This window comes from Vipera ursinii, assembly GCF_947247035.1.
Source record: "Vipera ursinii genome assembly, chromosome: 2".
Classification (NCBI taxonomy): Eukaryota; Metazoa; Chordata; class Lepidosauria; order Squamata; family Viperidae; genus Vipera; species Vipera ursinii.
Genome location: NC_139513.1, coordinates 291,266,045 through 291,284,083, shown reverse-complemented (window position 1 = coordinate 291,284,083; position 18,039 = coordinate 291,266,045). Strand labels below are relative to the sequence as shown.

Genomic DNA, 18,039 nt, shown 5'->3' with positions numbered 1-18,039 from the left:
TTTTTTAGTCTGTCTGGAATCCTCTGCCAACCCGGCACCAATTTCTTTGGAGATACAGAAATATGGAAAAGTCTCCCCCTGAATCAGAAACTCCCACATCTCATTATGCCACCCTTTGTTTTAACTCTGGCTTGTAAAAAACAACAACAAAAGCCCCTGGGTTCTTATCACATGCTAAGCCACAACTCACAAATCATGCTACTTTGCACAGGAGATCTCAGACCAGCAGAAGCTTTTGTGGGGTCTTTCTTCAGAGGGGAAAAGGTGGGGCTGAAAGTCGGCACATGTTATTTTTGTCTTCCATCATCCAGCTGGGGGATGGGGGTGGTCATTATGAGATGAGCAAATGGGTACCAAACCCTGCTGGTCCTAGGTAGCATCTGATGAACCAAAAAGAGAGTGAACATTGCTGGGGAAACTAAAAACGCCCTAATGATGAAGAACAATGGCTAGCAAAGAAAGGATGCTGAGACTCTAGAAAGACCGCAGAGAAGAGTAACAAGGATGATTAGGGGTTGGAGACTAAACCGTACAAAGAACAGTTGCTGGAATTGGGTATGACTCTAGTCTAATGAAAAGAAGGATTCAGGGTGACATGATAATAATGTTCCAATATTTCTTTTTTGAAAAAAAAAGAAAGACAGTCAGATTCTAAGATGGCGGACGTGTTGGGCTGAGCTCCGCGAGCTCCAGTTGTTGGGCGTCCCTTGGGAGCCCCCCAGGGGTCTTTTTGAGCCCCTGGGTAGGGGATTTGGACTGTCAATTTTAGAGGCAAAGAATGAGGTAGCTTGCTGTTCGTTTTCTCCCGTCTATGAGTGGCTGTTTCCATCTGCTCCGTCTGCTGCTTCGCCTGCTGTTTCCATCTGCTTCGTTTGTGCTGCCGCTGTGTTGCTGTGCTTGGTCTTGGCCTGCCGGTTTCTGCAGCCTCGGCGTCTCTGGGCTACTTTGCCTCGATGTCTCCGGGCTGCCTCGGGCTGCTTCCGAGGGATTGTGGCTGGTGGTGGCGGCGTTTTCTGCTGTTTCGGGCAGCGCTGTTGCTTCTGGCCGGCTCTCGGTGGTTTTCGGCGGCGTCTTTGAGGCTCCAGCTGATCGGCGGCGGCCTCGGAGCTCCAGCTGATCGGCGCCTCCATTGTGGCGCTTCCGTGTTGGCGGTGATGTCAGCGGCGGCTTCGGAGTTCCAGCTGGTCGGCGGTGTCCTCGGAGCTCCAGCTGGTCGGCGCCTCCATTTTGGCGCTCCGTGTTGGCGGCGATGTCGGCGGCGGCTTCGGAGTTCCAGCTGATCGGCGGTGGCCTCGGAGCTCCAGCTGATCGGCGCCTCCATTTTGGCGCTTCCGTGTTGGCGGCGATGGCGGCGGCGGCGGCGGGGATCTCTCTGTTGGACCTGCCTTGGGCCGCTTTCGGCGGCTGTGGCGTCTTCGGGCCGTTTCGACGGCGGAGGGGACGACCGCTGGTCAGCTTGGTGGCAGGGATGTCCCTGGTATTGTTTTTCGCGCCGCTGCCGGCGGCGGAGGTGGCGACGGTGATGGCGTCCTCGGGCTGCCTTGGGCAGTGGAGAGGACGACCGCGGCGACGGCGGCGGTGCTGCTGCTTCGCTTGCCTTGTTCCGGCCTCCGACGGTGATGGCGACGACAGCGTTTTCGGGGCTTGCTGGCCCGCTCCATCGGCAGCGATGTGGCGGTGGTCGGTGCTTTTCATCTGGTCTGCGATGGCCGCAGCAGCTCCGGTGGACTGCCAATTACTAATTCTTCATCTGCCTCTCTATTCCCCTTTGGACTGGGACGGACCTGGGTGCAAGCCGCAGTGGGAGAGCGGCTTGCTTTCACATCGGTACACCCATAGAGGTGGGAGCTCTATGGGTTATGCCCCCCCAGGGTGTACATTCTGGACCATCCCCCTGGCTCAGACTCTCGACCTGTCGTGGGAGGACGGGTTGGGGTCTGCCCCCGGGAGCATCCAACCGGGTGGCAGTAGGTTGGTCGATGGCCCGAATGTTTCACTCCCTTCCTGTAGAACCTCCTACTGGACTTTTCTATTATGGGACTGCCTTATCTGGACTTGTTGGACTTATGTACAGATACTCCAGCACGGACTTGCTCGCCCTCAGGGGTGCCCCCCTCTCCTGGGTGCGTCCCGCCTTTTTTGCCACTCCCAGTCTCAATGAAGGGCCCAATTATTGGGACCCTGAGAGATGGCCGGGTAAGGTCAGGGGCTCTCGATCCAAATTTAATAGGAGGCCCCTGGTTAATTTTTTAGTTAAATTTTTTAGGGGGTTAGGGAGAGGGGCGGGGGGTAATGGTTGTTTGACTATGGGGGGTGGCCATACAACCACGGTACAGGCCAGGCCTGGGTCTGACTGCGTTCGGGGGGAGCGGGGTGTGGTTACATCGGGGGCTCAGGAGCGGGTCGTGGGATTACCGATTCCCACGACATTGGGGTATGGCAGCAGGCGTATGGACAGAGGGCCGTATCGTTACCGGGAGGGCCGTCCCCGCTGTTTACAAGCGGTGAGGCGCTCCGACCCTCTGTTTCTTCCCCGAGGTGCCGGGAGCGAGGATGCGCAGCCTCCTGAGCTCCGGCTGGTGTACCTGAATGCCAGGTCCGTGGTTAATAAGGCTCCCCTTGTGCGGGATTTGGTGGAGGGTGAGCATGCGGACCTGGCTTGTATTACCGAAACCTGGTTGGGCCCAGAGGGTGGGGTCCCTTTGGTTGATCTTTGCCCACCAGGTTTCCGAGCGTTACACCGGCCCCGGGCTCACGGTAGGGGCGGGGGAGTGGCGGTAGTTATCAGGGAGACCTTATGTCCGCGGGAGACCACCGTTCCTCAGATAGTCGGGTGTGAGTCTCTCTTTTTGAGGTTTGGTTCGGGGGCGCAGTTGGGCTTGCTGCTGGTGTACGTTTCGCCTAGTCACACAGCGGCAGCCCTGCCTGAGCTACTCGATGTCCTCTCCGGTTTGGTGATTGAGTTCCCCAAACTTTTAGTTTTGGGTGACTTCAATCTACCATCCCTGGGAGGGTCATCTGAGTTGGCTCGGGAGTTCATGGCTTCCATGACGGCCATGGACCTGACGCAGGTAATTTCTGAACCAACTCATGAGGGAGGCCACACCCTGGACCTAGTTTTTTTATCTGGACGATGGTTGGATGATCTTGGTGGGGGCTCTCCATTTATCATGCCCCTGTCATGGACCGATCATCACCTCCTGCGGCTGGTCTTCCGTTTTACCACCCCCCGCCGTGGGGATACGGAACCAATTAGATGGTACCGTCCCAGGCGCTTAATGGACCCTGATGGGTTCCAGGCGGCGCTGGGATCCCCACCTGCCTCCGTCGCTCACAACTCGGCGGATGCCTTAGTGGAAGCCTGGGAAAGGGCAGCCACTGAGGCACTGGACCGAGTTGTACCCTTGCGGCCCCTGACCCGGTGCAGATCCCAACGAGCTCCATGGTTCTCCGCGGAGCTCCGGGAGATGAAGCGTCGGAAACGGGGCCTAGAGAGCTGCTGGAGGTCCAGCTGATCCGAATCCGACCGGTTGCGGTTAAGAACCTATATTAGGTCTTATCTCGCTGCGATGAGGGTGGCGAGGTGTAATTACTTCTCCACCCTCATCGCGTCCGCAGATAATCGCCCGGCCGCCCTGTTTAGGGTGACTCGCTCACTTCTTAATCAGGAGGTGAGGGGGGATCCCTTACAGGGTCGTGCCGAGGAGTTTGGTCAGCATCTGTCGGATAAAATCGCTCGGATTCGGACCGGTTTGGACTCCAGCTGGGCAGAGTCTGGCGATCAGGACACGGGCGGTCTTGTCAATGTTATCTGGGAGGAGTTTGATTCTGTGACCCCTGATGAAGTGGACAGGATTATGGGGAGGCTGAGCTCCACCACATGTTTATTGGACCCGTGCCCTTCCTGGCTGGTTTATGCAGCTAGGGAGAGGACACGAGGCTGGTTCCAGGCGGTGATATCTGCTTCCTTGAGTGAGGGTAATTTCCCCTCCGTCTTGAAGGAGGCGGTGGTGAGACCCCTCCTCAAGAAGCCTGCCTTGGACCCAGCTGTGTTGAACAACTTTCGTCCAGTCTCCAACCTTTGCTTTCTTGCGAAGGTTGTTGAGAGTGTGGTGGCGCATCAGCTCCCTCTGGTCCTGGATGAAGCGGATTATCTGGATCCGTACCAATCGGGTTTCAGGCCCGGGTACAGCACAGAGACGGCATTGGTCGCGCTGGTGAATGATCTCTGGAGGGCTCGGGATAGGGGATGTTCCTCTGTCCTAGTCCTATTAGACCTCTCAGCGGCTTTCGATACCATCGACCATGGTATCTTGCTGCGGCGTCTCAGGGGATTGGGAGTGGGAGGCACGGTTCTTCGGTGGTTCTCCTCCTATCTCCTGGGACGCTCGCAGTCGGTGTTGGCAGGGGGGCAGAGATCGGCCCCTAGGTCTCTCGTTTGTGGAGTTCCTCAGGGGTCGGTTCTCTCGCCTCTCCTGTTCAACATCTACATGAAACCGCTGGGTGAGATCATTCGTGGTTTTGGAGTTGGGTATCATCAATATGCTGATGATACCCAACTTTTCTTTTCGACCCCAAACCACCCCAGTAATGCCCTCGCTGTGATGTCCCGTTGCCTGGAGGCGGTTCGGGTCTGGATGGGGAGGAACAGACTTCAACTCAACCCTGACAAGACTGAGTGGCTGTGCATTCCGGCATCCCGGGACATTCAAAATGTTCCATCTCTTTCTATGGGGGGTGAGCTGTTACCCCCCGTGGATAGGGCTCGCAACTTGGGAGTCCTCCTAGATTCACGACTTACCTTGGAAGAACATGTAGCAGCTGTGACTAGGGGGGCTTTCGCCCAGGTTCGCCTGGTGCGCCAGTTGCGGCCCTATCTGGACCGGGATGCCCTGTGTACGGTCACTCATGCGCTCGTGACCTCTCGCCTTGACTACTGTCTCTACATGGGGCTTCCCTTGAAGACCACTCGGAGGCTCCAACTGGTACAGAATGCGGCCGCGAGAGTTGTCTTGGGAGTTTCCCGGTACTCCCATGTTACACCTTTGCTCCGTGAGCTGCATTGGTTACCAGTTGTCTTCCGGGTGAGGTTCAAGGTCTTAGTGATGGTTTTTAAGTCCTTACATGGCATGGGTCCGGAATACCTCGGGGATCACCTGCTGCCGGCGTCAACTCCCCTCCGCCCAGTGCGTTCCCACAGAGAGGGCCTCCTCAGGGTGCCTCCGGTCAGAGAATGCCGGCTGGTGGCCCCCAGGGGGAGGGCCTTCTCTGTGGGCGCCCCGGCTTTGTGGAATCAGCTGCCGGTGGAGCTCCGGATGGCACCGGATCTCCGCTCCTTCCGGCGCGGGTTAAAGACCCACCTATTTGAACAAGCTGGCCTGGCCTGATGGGGAGTTAATTTGGGTTTTAAATTTTGCTATCTTTTATTGTTTTATCGTGGGCATTAATTTAATTCTATTTTAACTTTTGTAGTTTTGTATTTTTATCATATGCCCTGTTCACCGCCCTGAGTCCCTAGGGAGAAGGGCGGTATAAAAATTTAATAAAACTAAAACTAAAACTAAAACTATTAGTTTTTATAGGGTTAAAAGGAAAGATAGGGAAATGGGGATTTGGGATAGGGTTAGGGACACAGTGGCTCAGTGGGTTAGAATGCTGAGCTTGTCGATCAGAAGGTCGGCAGTTTGGCAGGTCGAATCCCGAGTGCCGCGTAAAAGAGTGAGCGCCTGTTACTCATCCCAGCTTCTGCCAACCTAGCAGTTCGAAAGCACATAAAAATGCAAGTAGAAAAATAGGGACCACCACGGTGGGAAGGTAACAGCGTTCCGTGCGCCTTTGGCATCTAGTCATGCCGGCCACATGACCACGGAGACGTCCTCGGACAAGCGCTGGCTCTTCTCGGCTTTGAAACGACTAGCACACATGTGCGGGGGAACCTTTACCTTTACCTAGAGTAAAGGTTAAGAATAAGGGTTGGGTTTTCCCCCAATAACATTCAATATTTGGCAAACAGCATGTTGTCTGGGTAGATAGATAGATAGATAGATAGATAGATAGATAGATAGATAGATAGATAGATAGATAGATAGATAGATAGATAGATAGATAGATAGAGGCTAACAGTAATACTGATAGATATCATAAATTATCAAAAACAATACTAAATTTTCAATGTATGATAACATTCTTAGTCAAATAAATTCAAAGTTGCATATCGCATTCCTTTCTCTCTAACTCGTTTATCTAGCCATTGATAAAATGTATTCGAAGTTCTGTAATAAACTGAATGCTCTTTCTCTTTAATCTCTAAGGTTAATCTATCCATTTCTGCACAATCCAATATTTTCTTTATTAATACTTCTTCAGTCGGTGACTTTTCATTTTTCCAATATTGGGCATACATAATTCTCGCTGCTGTCAATACATGTAACATTAGGTATCTGCTCTCCTTATCATAGTTAGGGTCTATCGTTCCTAAGAGAAACAATTCTGGTTTAAATTCTATTTGTTTTTTGATCATCGTCTCTAAGCATAAATGTATCTTAAGCCAAACCCTTTTTGCTTTAGGAGTAATGTTCCAATATTTGTGGGGCTGCTACAAAGAAGAGGGAGTCAAGCTATTCTCCAAAGGACCTTCATGCAGAACAAGAAGCAATGGATGGAAACTAATTAAGGACAGAAGCAACCTAGAACTAAGGAGAATTTTTTTGGCAGGGAAAACAATCAGTGGAATGGCTTCCTGCTTGAGCAGGGGGTTGGACTAGAAAACCTCTAGGGTACCTTCCAATTCTGTTGTTCTGTTGTCCTGCTATTCTCTGATTGTTGCTTAGATAACCACTCTGTTTCCCCCAAAGGTTATCCACAGATTCCATTATCTGCTTGAGCAGGGGAGAAACTTCCCAACAATGAGAACAATTAATCAGTGGAACATCTTGCTTCCAGATGTTGTGGGTGCTCCATCACTGGAGGGTTTTAAGAGGAGATAGGACAGGCATTCCTCTGAAATGGTATAAGGTCTCCTAGTTGAGCAGGGGGATGGACTAGAAGACTTCCAACTCTGCAACTCTTGGTGAGAAGGTGCTTGTGATCTTCTTCCCCTCTGTAGGTCTCAGCTGGAGAACAACCCTGCTTGTCCTGTGTCCTCTGGCCTTCATCCTGGGGATAATCATCCTGACATTCAATATCCAATCCAAAAAGTAAGTGCTAGGCTAGGGCCATGTGGAGTTGGGAGGAATTCTTATCCTTTATTTACGGGACGTTTATATGGCCACCATAACCTCACTCTGGGTGACTCAAGGGGGTCTGCTTTGGCGGCTGCAGGAAGAAGAAGCTGTTAGCTTTGAAAAGCCGGCAGATGAGCTATGAGGAACACCAACCTTCACCAGGAATGGTCAGCCCCACCTCCAAGATGCACATCAACCCTTCCTCACCTTCTCCTTCGCTCAAGCATGGTGAGATCTTGATCGAATGGAAAGATGGGACCACCACCTCGCTCTTTGACCATTCATACTAGCTGACCTGCTCCATCTTCTCCTGACGGAATCTCTTGAAATCCTGTTTTTCCTAGCAGAGCACTTTTGCTCGCATTTATATAGCTTTTCTCCTGGGGATTATGATGTAGACCAGGGGGGTGGGTCTTCAAACTTGGCCCTTTTATGACTTGTGGACTTCAACTCCTAGAATTCCTCAGCCAGCATGCCTAGCTGAGGAAGATAAGATAAACTTTGTCATTTTTTTTACTGTGGGCACAACGGCACACCTAAAAAATGAAATTTAGTTGCCCGCTCTCAAAGTGGAACACATACATGACACATACCTAACCATACTTTATACACATATGGATAGACCCACACCCCTACATATACATAACAAATAAATATTAAATACTTGTAAGCTTGTAAGCCGCCCTGAGTCTTCGGAGAAGGGCGGGATATAAATGGAATTAAAACAAAAATTAAATACCGTCCATCTTAAATATATAATGGAAGGAGGAAGCTTGAGAGTTCACAAGGTTAATGCTGTAAATTCTCGGAGTTGGAAGTCCACAAGTCATAAAAGGGGCAAGTTTGAAGACCCCTGATGTAGACTTTCATCAAAAAAAAAGCAAGGAAGATGAAATGGCCTTCACACGTGCATTGTAGCTACTATATGTTGACCAAACAAGGGCAGACTTGGGTATAATTCTTGAATGAGACACCATTAGGACTTCTAAAACATATGTCAATGTTTGAACTGTCTCATTAATCGGAACCATGACAACATATAAAGAGCGGTTGCTGGAATTGGATGTGTCTAGTTTAATGAAGGGACGCGGTGGCTCAGTGGGTTAGGACGCTGAGCTTGTCGATCAGAAGGTCGGCAGTTTGGCAGGTCGAATCCCGAGTGCCGCGTAACAGAGTGAGCGCCTGTTACTCGTCCCAGCTTCTGCCAACCTAGCAGTTCGAAAGCACGTAAAAATGCAAGTAGAAAAATAGGGACCACTCCGGTGGGAAGGTAACAGTGTTCCGTGCGCCTTTGGCATCTAGTCATGCCGGCCACATGACCACGGAGACGTCCTCGGACAAGCGCTGGCTTTTCGGCTTTGAAACGGAGATGAGATGAGTTGGAAACGACTAGTATGCATGTGCGGGGTAACCTTTACCTTTACCTTAGTTTAATGAAAAGGAGGACGAGGGGGGAGGACACATGATAGCAGTCTTCCAATATATGAGAGGTGATCACAAAGAAGAGGGAGTCAAGCTATTCTCCAAAGCACCTGAAGGCCAGACAAGGAATAACTGATGGAAACTAATCAAGGAGAAAAGCAACCTGGAATTAAGGAGAAATTTCCAGACAGTGAGGACAATTAAACAGTAGAACAGCTTGCTTTGAGAATTTGTGGGTGCTTCGTTCCCTGCAGATTTTTAAGAAGAGATTGGACAACCCTTTGTCTGAAATGGTATAGTGTTTCTTGCCTGAGCTGGAGGTTGGACCAAAAGACCTTCAAGGTCCCTTTCCAGCCCTGTGATTCTAAGTATAGCCATCCCTTCAAAGAAGAGGGGGTCAACCTATTCTCCAAAGCACCTGAAGGCAGGACAAGAAGCAACAGATGGAAACTAATCAAGGAGAGAAGCAGCCTGGAGCTAAGGAGAAATTTGTTGACAGTGAGAACAATTAATTAGTGGAACAACCTGCCTCCAGAAGTTGTGGGTGCTCCAACACTGGAGGTTTTTAAGAAGAGACCGGACAGCCATTTGTCTGAGATGATATAGGGTCCCCTGCTTGAGCAGGGGTTGGACTAGAAGACCTCCAAGGCCCCTTCCAGCTCTGTTATTCTGTTATGCTCAGGACTAGATTAGGATATTGCAAAAGCATTTCAGAGAACGAGGTCCAGCATCTTCCGCACTATTGACAAGGAAACTATTTGGACAAGCTACGGAGTCCCCAGGCATAACTTGAAGAGGTTAGCTTTTATTGGCAGAGAGATATTTAACTTGCTTGTTGGATGGATATCCACTTCCTGTTAAGATACTGGCAACCACATTTATTAAGAAGTAAGGTCATGCTAGCCGTTGTGATATGGCATTGCCCTCAGTGTGTGATTGTATGAATGCAGAGAAAAATTAGTAATTTGCCTAGTCGAGGGATAGGCAGCCTTGGCTCTTTTATGACTCGTGGACTTCAACTCCCAGAATTCCTGAGCCAGCCATGCTGAGGGGAAAGGGAGAGGTTTCCAAGCTGAGCCATGCAGGCTCAGGAATTCTGGGAGTTGAAGTCCACCAGTCATGAAGGGGCCATAGTTCCCCCATGCTGGTTCAGGAATTCTGGGAGTTGAAGTCAACGAGTCATAAAAGAGCCGAGGTTGCCTACCCCCTAGTCCCGGAGTAGGCAACCTTGGCTCTTTTATGACTCGTGGACTTCAACTCCCAGAATTCCTGAGCCACCATGGCTCAGCTTGGAAACCTCTCCCTTTCCCCTCAGCATGGCTGGCTCAGGAATTCTGGGAGTTGAAGTCCACGAGTCATAAAAGAGCCAAGGTTGCCTACCCCTGCCCTAGTCTATACTCAGCATACCTGAACCCACAATAATTGTTCAGAGCTTGGAGACTTTAGGCTTGAAGGAGCTTCAAAAACCTATCCTAGGACTAAATGTGCTTTATTTCTTCAAGCATAGCTACTGAGGTAACTAACAATGATGGGCTTTCTTTATCCCAAGTTTAAAGTATAAGTCAGCAGTATTTTTCATCCTTGCCAAATTTAAGGTGTGTGGACTTCAACTCCCAGAATTCCCCAGCCAGCCACACTGGGGAATTCTGGGAGTTGAAGTCCCGACCTTAAAGTAGTCAAGGTTGAGAAACACCATAGTGTTTTAGACCAGAGGTAGGTAACCTTGGGTCTTTTATGCTGGCTCAGGAATTCTGGGAGTTGAAGTCCACGAGTCATAAAAGAGCCAAGGTTGCCTACCCCTGGTTTAGACCAAGTTCCAGAACTGTGTATAGGTAGTCCTCGACTTACAACAGCTCATTTAGTGACCAAAATTACAACAGTGCAGAAAAAAGTGACTTAAGGCCATTTTTCAGAGTTACGATTTTTGTAGCATCCCCAGGATCAAGTGATCAAAATTCAGATGCTTGGCAACTGGTTCATACATATATCCATTGCTGTGTCCCAAGGTCATGTGATCCCCTTTTGCGACCTCCTGACCAGCAAAGGCAATGGGGAAGCCAGACTTGCTTAACAACTGGGTGACTTAAGTTAACAACTGCAGCGGTTCACTTAACAACTATGGCAAGAAAGGTCGTAAAATGGGACAAAATTCACTTCAGAAATGTCTCACTCAACAACAGAAATGTGGCGCTCAGTTGTGGTCATAAGTCGACGACTTCCTGTATAAAACAAAACTTTTCCCTTTTTCTTTTTGGTTTTCTGTTGTAAAGTGTTGATTGACAGGATGCTTTGTTTTAAATCTGTGTCAGAATAAAATAAAAAGCCTGTTTAAAGACAAGTCCAATTTCTCAAAAGGAGACACCCTATCACAGAATTGAAGGCAGGAGAAGAAGCAACGGATGGAAACTGATCAGAGAGAGAAGCAACCTGGAACTAAGGAGGAACTTCCTGACAGTGAGAACAATTAACCAGTGGAACAACCTGCCTTCAGAAGCGGTGAACGCTCCAACACTGGAAGTTTTTAAGAAGAGACTGGGCAGCCATTTGTCTGAAATGGTATGGGGTCTCCTGCCTGAGCAGGGGGTTGGACTAGATGACCTCCAAGGTCCCCTCCAACTTTATTATTACTATTATGCTATTATAGTCCTGCAGATTTGACTCTTTCCATAAATCGAGCCTCCAGTAGATTAGTCTTGCTGGATTCATCCCAAAAGTCTTCCCAGGCTAAGGAGTCTCAGAAACACAGATGGGTGTGGAATCTCCTGTGATTAACTCCATCTAAGCTTGGAGTTTTTCTCATTAGGCTCATGCCCTTTGAGTGAGCTTCTGCTTAGGGCCCAACTAACGAAGACCTATCAAAGGGAGAGAACAAAGATCCAACTTGATCTGTATGGGCTTTTGGGATGAATCCAGAAAGACTGTTTCTGCGTTAGCCTTCCTCAACATGGCACCCTCCGGAAGTATGCACTAAGTCCCAGAATGTGTGTGTATGTGGGGGGGGGGGTTTCTTGGTGCGCTCAGAGCCTGGTTTTTTTTCTTGCAGAGGTTTCATGACCCAACTATGTAACCTCATCAGTGCTAGAAAGGGCTGGGGTTTGTGGAGAGGAGGACTGTAGGATTGGTCCTCGGTGCTTTCTTGAGCCTGATTGCTTTCTTGCAGACATTTCATGACCAAGCTAGGTAACATCATTAGTGCTAGAAGAGAGTGTGGCTTGCAGGGAGTAGGAGTAGGAGTAGGAGTAGGAATAGGAGTAGGAGGAAACTGAGGGGTCCTGGTACTCTCTGAGCTTGTTTTCTTGCAGATATTTCATTACCCAATCAGGTAACATCATCAGTGATATTAACTGTGGGGATTTTGCTCCTGTTTTATGAACAGTAGCTTGCCCTGTATAAACTGGGAGGAAACTCCGACCTCACTAGCACGGATGAGGTTACCTAGTTGGGTAGTAATGAAACGTCTGCAAGAAGACAAGCCAGCTCAGAATTCTGGGAGTTGAAGTCCACCCACCTCAACGTGACCAAAGTTGAGAAACATTGCTACAAGAGTAAAAAAAAAAAAAACCAGCGGTGCAACATCTGCTAAAACGTTCCTGCATCCCAGGCCAGCCTTTATTCTTTGGAAGAGAGAAAACGATCAACCTCTCTGAGGGTGCCTTGCATGTCCTCATATTCTGCAAGTCTGCAGGCCTCACTAAGGGTCAGCCAGCGAAAGGCTTGATGCTCTGAAGAAAGCTTGATCTCCGTGTCCCGGTCCTTCAACTCAGCCAGCCAGTAGATCACCGTTTTGGGTTTGCCTCTGACCACGTAATTCAGTTCCTTCTTAAAACCTTCCAGGATGCTGAACTGGGTGGAGGCCAGGCCAGCCTCTTCCTGAGTCTCTCGCAGGGCTGTGTGCAGGTCATCTTCCCCTGGGTCCACATGGCCTAATGAGAGAAGACAAAGCAGGGGTTTCAAAACAGGGCAGCCCCTCCCAACCCTCTGAGATTCTAGAGCAGTGTTGTCCAAATATGGCAAGATGGGTGGACTTCAACTCCCAGAGTTCTCCAGCCCGCATGCTTTCTTGATATGCTAGGTGGCTTTGGGCCAATCACCAGGAGCCGGTGAGTTCTAGTCCTGCCTTAGCTTTGATAGCCAGCTGAGTGACCTGTGGCCAGTTCCTCAGCGTGCCTGGCTGAGGAATTCTGGGAGATGAAGTCCACGAGTCATAAAAGGGCCAGGTGTTCTGAACCAGCCCTCTTCTCGCACCCCTAATCAAAAGAAGAGTCTGGAAAGCGTCCAAGACCAAAAGGCTTCTGCCAAGTTTTAATTACACTGTTACAAGAATACAAGAGCTTGACTTCTCAAACGGAAAAGTTGCTTTCAGCAACCAGCCCCTCCCCAAACACTTCTTTTATAGAGAGCTCAGGGCGTGGTCTCCCTGTGCCTCCTCCCGAGGAGTCCCATAGCCTTTCTTTGTTTGTCCCTGCTCGTCTGCCTCCTGCGTCGGGCGTCCTTGAACAGGGCCAGCTGTGGGTCATCATCCTCCGCACTCTCGGGCTCACACAGCTGAGAAGAGGTTCCCGGCTGAGGACTCTGCAAAGTCTCCAAATCATCATCAGCCGGTTCGTTTCCCTCCTCCCCCACATCTGAGTCCTCCGATACATCGGACCCGGCTGTCGGACCCACAGGCTGGCCCTGAGTCACAACACCAGGTTTGACCCCTGCTGTAGGGTAAGCAGGAGAGGAAGGAGCTTTAGGTATGTTTGACCCCTTGAGCTACCTATAAAATATATAGTAAAGGGGAAAGAAAATCTAATAAATGATTAAAGTTCCAGAGAGTTGAGTGGATCCAGAGCTGATGCCAGAAATGTAGCTCAGTGTTTTTCAACCTGGGCGACTTTAAGATAAAGTTAAAGGTAAAGGTTCCCCCGCACATGCGTGCTAGTCGTTTCCAACTCTAGGGGCCGGTGCTCATCTCCGTTTCAAAGCCGAAGAGCCAGCACTTGTCCGAGGACGTCTCCGTGGTCATGTGGCCGGCATGACTAGAGGCCAAAGGCGCACGGAACGCTGTTACCTTCCCACTGTAGTGGTCCCTATTTTTCTATGTGCTTTCGAACTGCTAGGTTGGCAGAAGCTGGGACGAGTAACAGGCGCTCACTCTGCTACACGGCACTCGGGATTCAACCCGCCAAACTGCCGACCTTCTGATTGACAAGCTCAGCGTCCTAACCAGAACTCCCCAGCCAGCAGGCTTTCTTTATTGGTTGATCTCCAGCCAAGAACATATCACTGGCTCCATCTCCAGAAGAAATTGTAGGGCTATTTCAGACAACAGGGTGAACAACACACCTTTAGGGGGTGTCCAGTGATGGGTCCCATATGAGGTTTGCAGAAGGAGGTACTCAACGTTGCTGTCAGTTGCAGCAGTAGCACACGCCTTTGGCATCCTCCTGAAGATAATCAAGCCACAGGCTCTTAAACTCATGATGGTCTTGCCCAAAAGACCAGCAGCGTGCAGCAGCAGCCAAAAAAGTTAATGCAATCCTGTGTTGCATAAATAGAGGCACAGAATCAAAATCACACAAAGTATTAGTACCACTTTATAAATCCTAAGAAGACCACACCTGGAATACTGCAACCAATTTTGGATACCACATTACAAAAAAGATGTTGAGACTTTGGAAAAAGTACAGAGAAGAGCAACTAAGATGATAATAGGCCTGGAGACTAAAACATATGAAGAACGGCTGCAGGACTTGGGTTTGGCTAGCTAGTCCAGGGGTCAGCAACCTGAAACAGTGAAAGAGCCACTCGGAAACGGTTCCCTCACAAAAGGAAAAACTGGGAGCTGCAAAAAATGTGTGCGCATGTGCGTACATGCGCTCATGTGGACAACAGGGTTTGACTGAAGAGTGGAGCCAAGGCGAGATAGGCACCTACCCTGCATATTTGAATTGATTGGTTGAACTTTTTTAGTCCCACTTTTTTTTTGGACTGCAGATGGCAGAGGACTGGGAGCCACAGGAGACGGCTGAAAGAGCCGCATGCGGCTCCGGAGCCGCGGGTTGCAGACCTGTGAAGCTAGTCTGAAGAAATAGGGGTGACATGATAGCAGTATTCCAGTATTTCAGGGGCTGCCACAAAGAAGAGGGAGTCAAGCTATTCTCCAAAGCCCCTGAAGGCAGGTCAAGAAGCAATGGATGGAAACTAATCAAAGAGAGAAGCTACCTGAAATTAAGGAGAAACCTCCTAACAGTGAGGACAATTAACCAGCGGAACAGAAGTTGCCTTCAGAAATCATGGATGCTCCATCACCGGAATTTTTAAGAAGAGACTAGACAGTCACTTATCTGAAATGGCACAGGTTCTCCTTCTTGAGCAGAGGGCTGGACTAGAAAACCTCCAAGGTCCCTTCCAGCTTCTATTCTGTTCTGTTCTATTCTATTCCATTTTTTCTTTTCTATTCTGTTCCATTCCATTCCATTCCTATTCCATTCCATATTTTCTTTCTGTTCCGTTCTGTTCCATATATTCCATTCTATTCTATTCTATTCTATTCTATTCTATTCTATTCTATTCTATTCTATTCTATTCTATTCTATTCTATTCTATTCTATTCTATTCTATTCTATTCTATTCTATTCTATTCTATTCACAAAGGAACAGTGTTAGCAGATGGCAAGATCTGTGATAGGGGCAGGCCATCTCACAGCCTATGTGCAAGAAATAGCATCATTCACTAAACACTTTTCACAAGTCCTAGCACTGATGATGTTACCCACTTGGGTAATGAAATGTCTGCAAGAAAACCATCAAGTTCAGAGAGCACCAAGGACTAGACAGTCCTCCTCCTCCTCATTGCCTCACTGCCTTCTAGCCCTGAAGTTACCTAGTTGAATAATGAAATGTCTGCAAGAAAACAACCAAGTTCAGAGATCACCAAGGAATAGAGGTAATCCTCGACTTACAACAATTCACTTAGTGACCGTTCAAAATTTTGATCACATGACCATGGGGATGCTACAATGGTCATAATTGTGAAAACTGGTTATATAGTTTTACAACAGCAGCAAAAAAAAGTGACTTATGACCAGTTTTCACACTTACGGCCATTGTAGCATCCCCGTGTTCATGTGATCAAAATTTAGGCACTTGGCAATTAACTCATATTTATGACGGTTGCAGTGTCCCGGGATCACATGATCCCCTTTTGTGACCTTCTGACAATCAAAGTCAATGAAGAAGCTAGCTTTAATTTAATTTAATTTAATTTAATAATTTAATTTGTATACCGCCCTTCTCCCGAAGGACTCAGGGCGGTGAACAGGGCAATACATAATAAAAAACAGGATACAAAAATTAAAAAGTGATTAAACAACTATGCCCGTAATTAATACATATTAAAAATTAAAACTAATTATAAAAAACCCAACCCCATCCCGTCAGACCAGGCCAGCTTGTTCAAAAAAGAAGATTTTGAGATCGCGCCGGAAGGAGCGAAGGTTGGGGGCCATCCGGAGCTCGACCGGTAAGCGGTTCCATAGGTCTGGCACGCCCACAGAGAAGGCTCTCCCCCTGGGGGCCACCAATCGGCATTCCTTGATCGGAGGCACCCTGAGGAGGCCCTCTCTGTGGGAGCGCACTGGACGGAGGGAAGTTGACGCCGGCCACAGGTGTTGCCGTAGGTAATCCGGACACATGCCATGAAGGGCTTTGTAAGTCATCACTAACACCTTGAACCTCACCCGGAGAGCAACCGGTAGCCAATGCAGCTTGCGGCGCAAAGGTGTAACATGGGAGTATTGGGAAACCCCCAAGACAACTCGCGCGGCTACATTGTGCACCAGTTGAAGTCTCCGGGTGGACCTCAAGGGCAGCCCCATGTAGAGAGCATTACAGTAGTCTAGACGAGAAGTCACGAGCGCATGAGTGACTGTACGCAAGGCATAATCCTAGGCCTAGATAGGGTCGCAACTGGCGCACCAGGCGAACCTGGGCAAAGGCCCCCCTAGTCACAGCTCCAATATGCTCTTCCAAAGAGAGCTGTGAATCTAGAAGGACCCCCAAGTTGCGAGCCCTATCAGTGATTCATTAACAACCATAGCAAGAAAGGTCATAAAATGGTGCAAACACACTTAACAAATGTTTCACTTACCAACTGAAATTTGGGGGTCAATTGTGGTTGTTAAGTCAAGGATTATCTTTACACAGTTCAACCCTGAGCTATATATATATTTGCTTCTATTGATTATCTATCTATTTATCTATCTATCATTATCTATCTACCTATCTATATCATCTATCTATCTATCTATCTATCTATCTATCTATCTATCTATCTATCATCTACCTACCTACCTATCTAATACTAGACCAACAATCAATAAACAACACCCTCCATACTTGAACTCTGAGCTACGAATGGTCGCTTCTATAGGTCCTTTTCACAAGTGTATGATGGCCCACAGTCACTCATTGAGGGCCATAGTTGGAGGTGGTCTTGAACCTGGATCTACTTATGCCATACGTAAAACTACTATACCACAAGGGCTGTGTTAGAGTCGATGCAAGACCTTCCCTCCCAATTCAGTTTTGTGATCTGGGGTTCTGGGAGCCTTTATAGGTTAAGCTGTGAGCCACCTCCCCCTTGCAACCCTTCCTTTGCTGCAATTCTAACAGCAAATAGCAACTAATAATATTTTAATATTAATGTTAATATTTAATATCAATAGTAGTAACTGCACGTGATTGCAATCAGCTGCACTAAAAGATGCACAATTTATTGGGAGCTCAACCGAACAACACAACACAACAACGCACAACCAGACACTCCTGCGAGCCCGGCGGACCCCATTGAGAACCACCCGAGGCAGCAACCCGGCATACCTGTCCAAGCAACTCTGCTAAAAAAAAAGCATGAAGATTCCGGAAAGCTGGACTTCAACTCCCATAATCCCACGGTCCTGTGGGCCTAGGATTATGCGGGATGTCAATTTGTGGGAGTTGAAGTTCAGCAGTTCGGAGGTTTCGGATTGGGCAAGACACAACCCGGCAGTACTGAGCCTTTTTTTCTATTGGCTTTCATACCTGTCAATCTCAATGAGGTCATCTTCTCACCCAATCATAATCAGCTATCGCTGATAGTACAAACCGATGTTTCCTGCTTCTTACGGTATACCTTTTTAGTCGACTCCACCCAATCAGCGAGAGACAATGATAGAAGGCGTGGCCGATTTGGAGAATGGAATTATGATTGGCTTTAGTAGTTTGACAGACGGGAAGAAGACCACTAGAAAGATAGACTTTTAAAGACGGTCTCTACAGCCGCTGCCGCTTTCTGTGTGTCTTTTTCCCGCTCGTTTTCCTCCTCCTTTTTGATTGGATAATATAGGCCAAACCTACTTCCTCCTCCAGC

At 48.7% G+C, this 18,039-nt stretch overlaps 1 protein-coding gene across 2 annotated transcripts; it reads right to left on the bottom strand.

Moving 5' to 3' along the window:
• Positions 1 to 11,966: 11,966 nt before the first annotated feature.
• Positions 11,967 to 17,617, bottom strand: NUDT2 (nudix hydrolase 2). Of its 2 annotated transcripts, none has more exons than XM_083354916.1 (3): positions 17,511 to 17,617; positions 13,974 to 14,168; positions 11,967 to 12,568 (listed from the first exon to the last, which is right to left on the bottom strand). In XM_083354916.1, the coding sequence occupies exons 2-3, from the start codon at positions 14,107 to 14,109 to the stop codon at positions 12,255 to 12,257; spliced, it is 450 nt and encodes a 149-aa protein (XP_083211042.1). In that variant the 5' UTR covers positions 14,110 to 14,168; positions 17,511 to 17,617; the 3' UTR covers positions 11,967 to 12,254. The 2 variants fall into 2 exon arrangements, with proteins under 2 accessions (XP_083211042.1, XP_083211043.1); XM_083354917.1 differs by lacking the exon at positions 17,511 to 17,617 and adding an exon at positions 16,780 to 16,810.
• Positions 17,618 to 18,039: the final 422 nt, after the last annotated feature.

Coding starts and splice junctions, on each gene's coding strand:
- NUDT2 (XM_083354916.1), bottom strand. CDS start 14,109: ATGAGTTTAAGAGCCTGTGGCTTGATTATCTTCAGGAGGATGCCAAAG. Junction 12,569..13,973: donor TCACTGGACACCCCCTAAAG/GTGTGTTGTTCA, acceptor TTCTCTCATTAG/GCCATGTGGACCCAGGGGAA.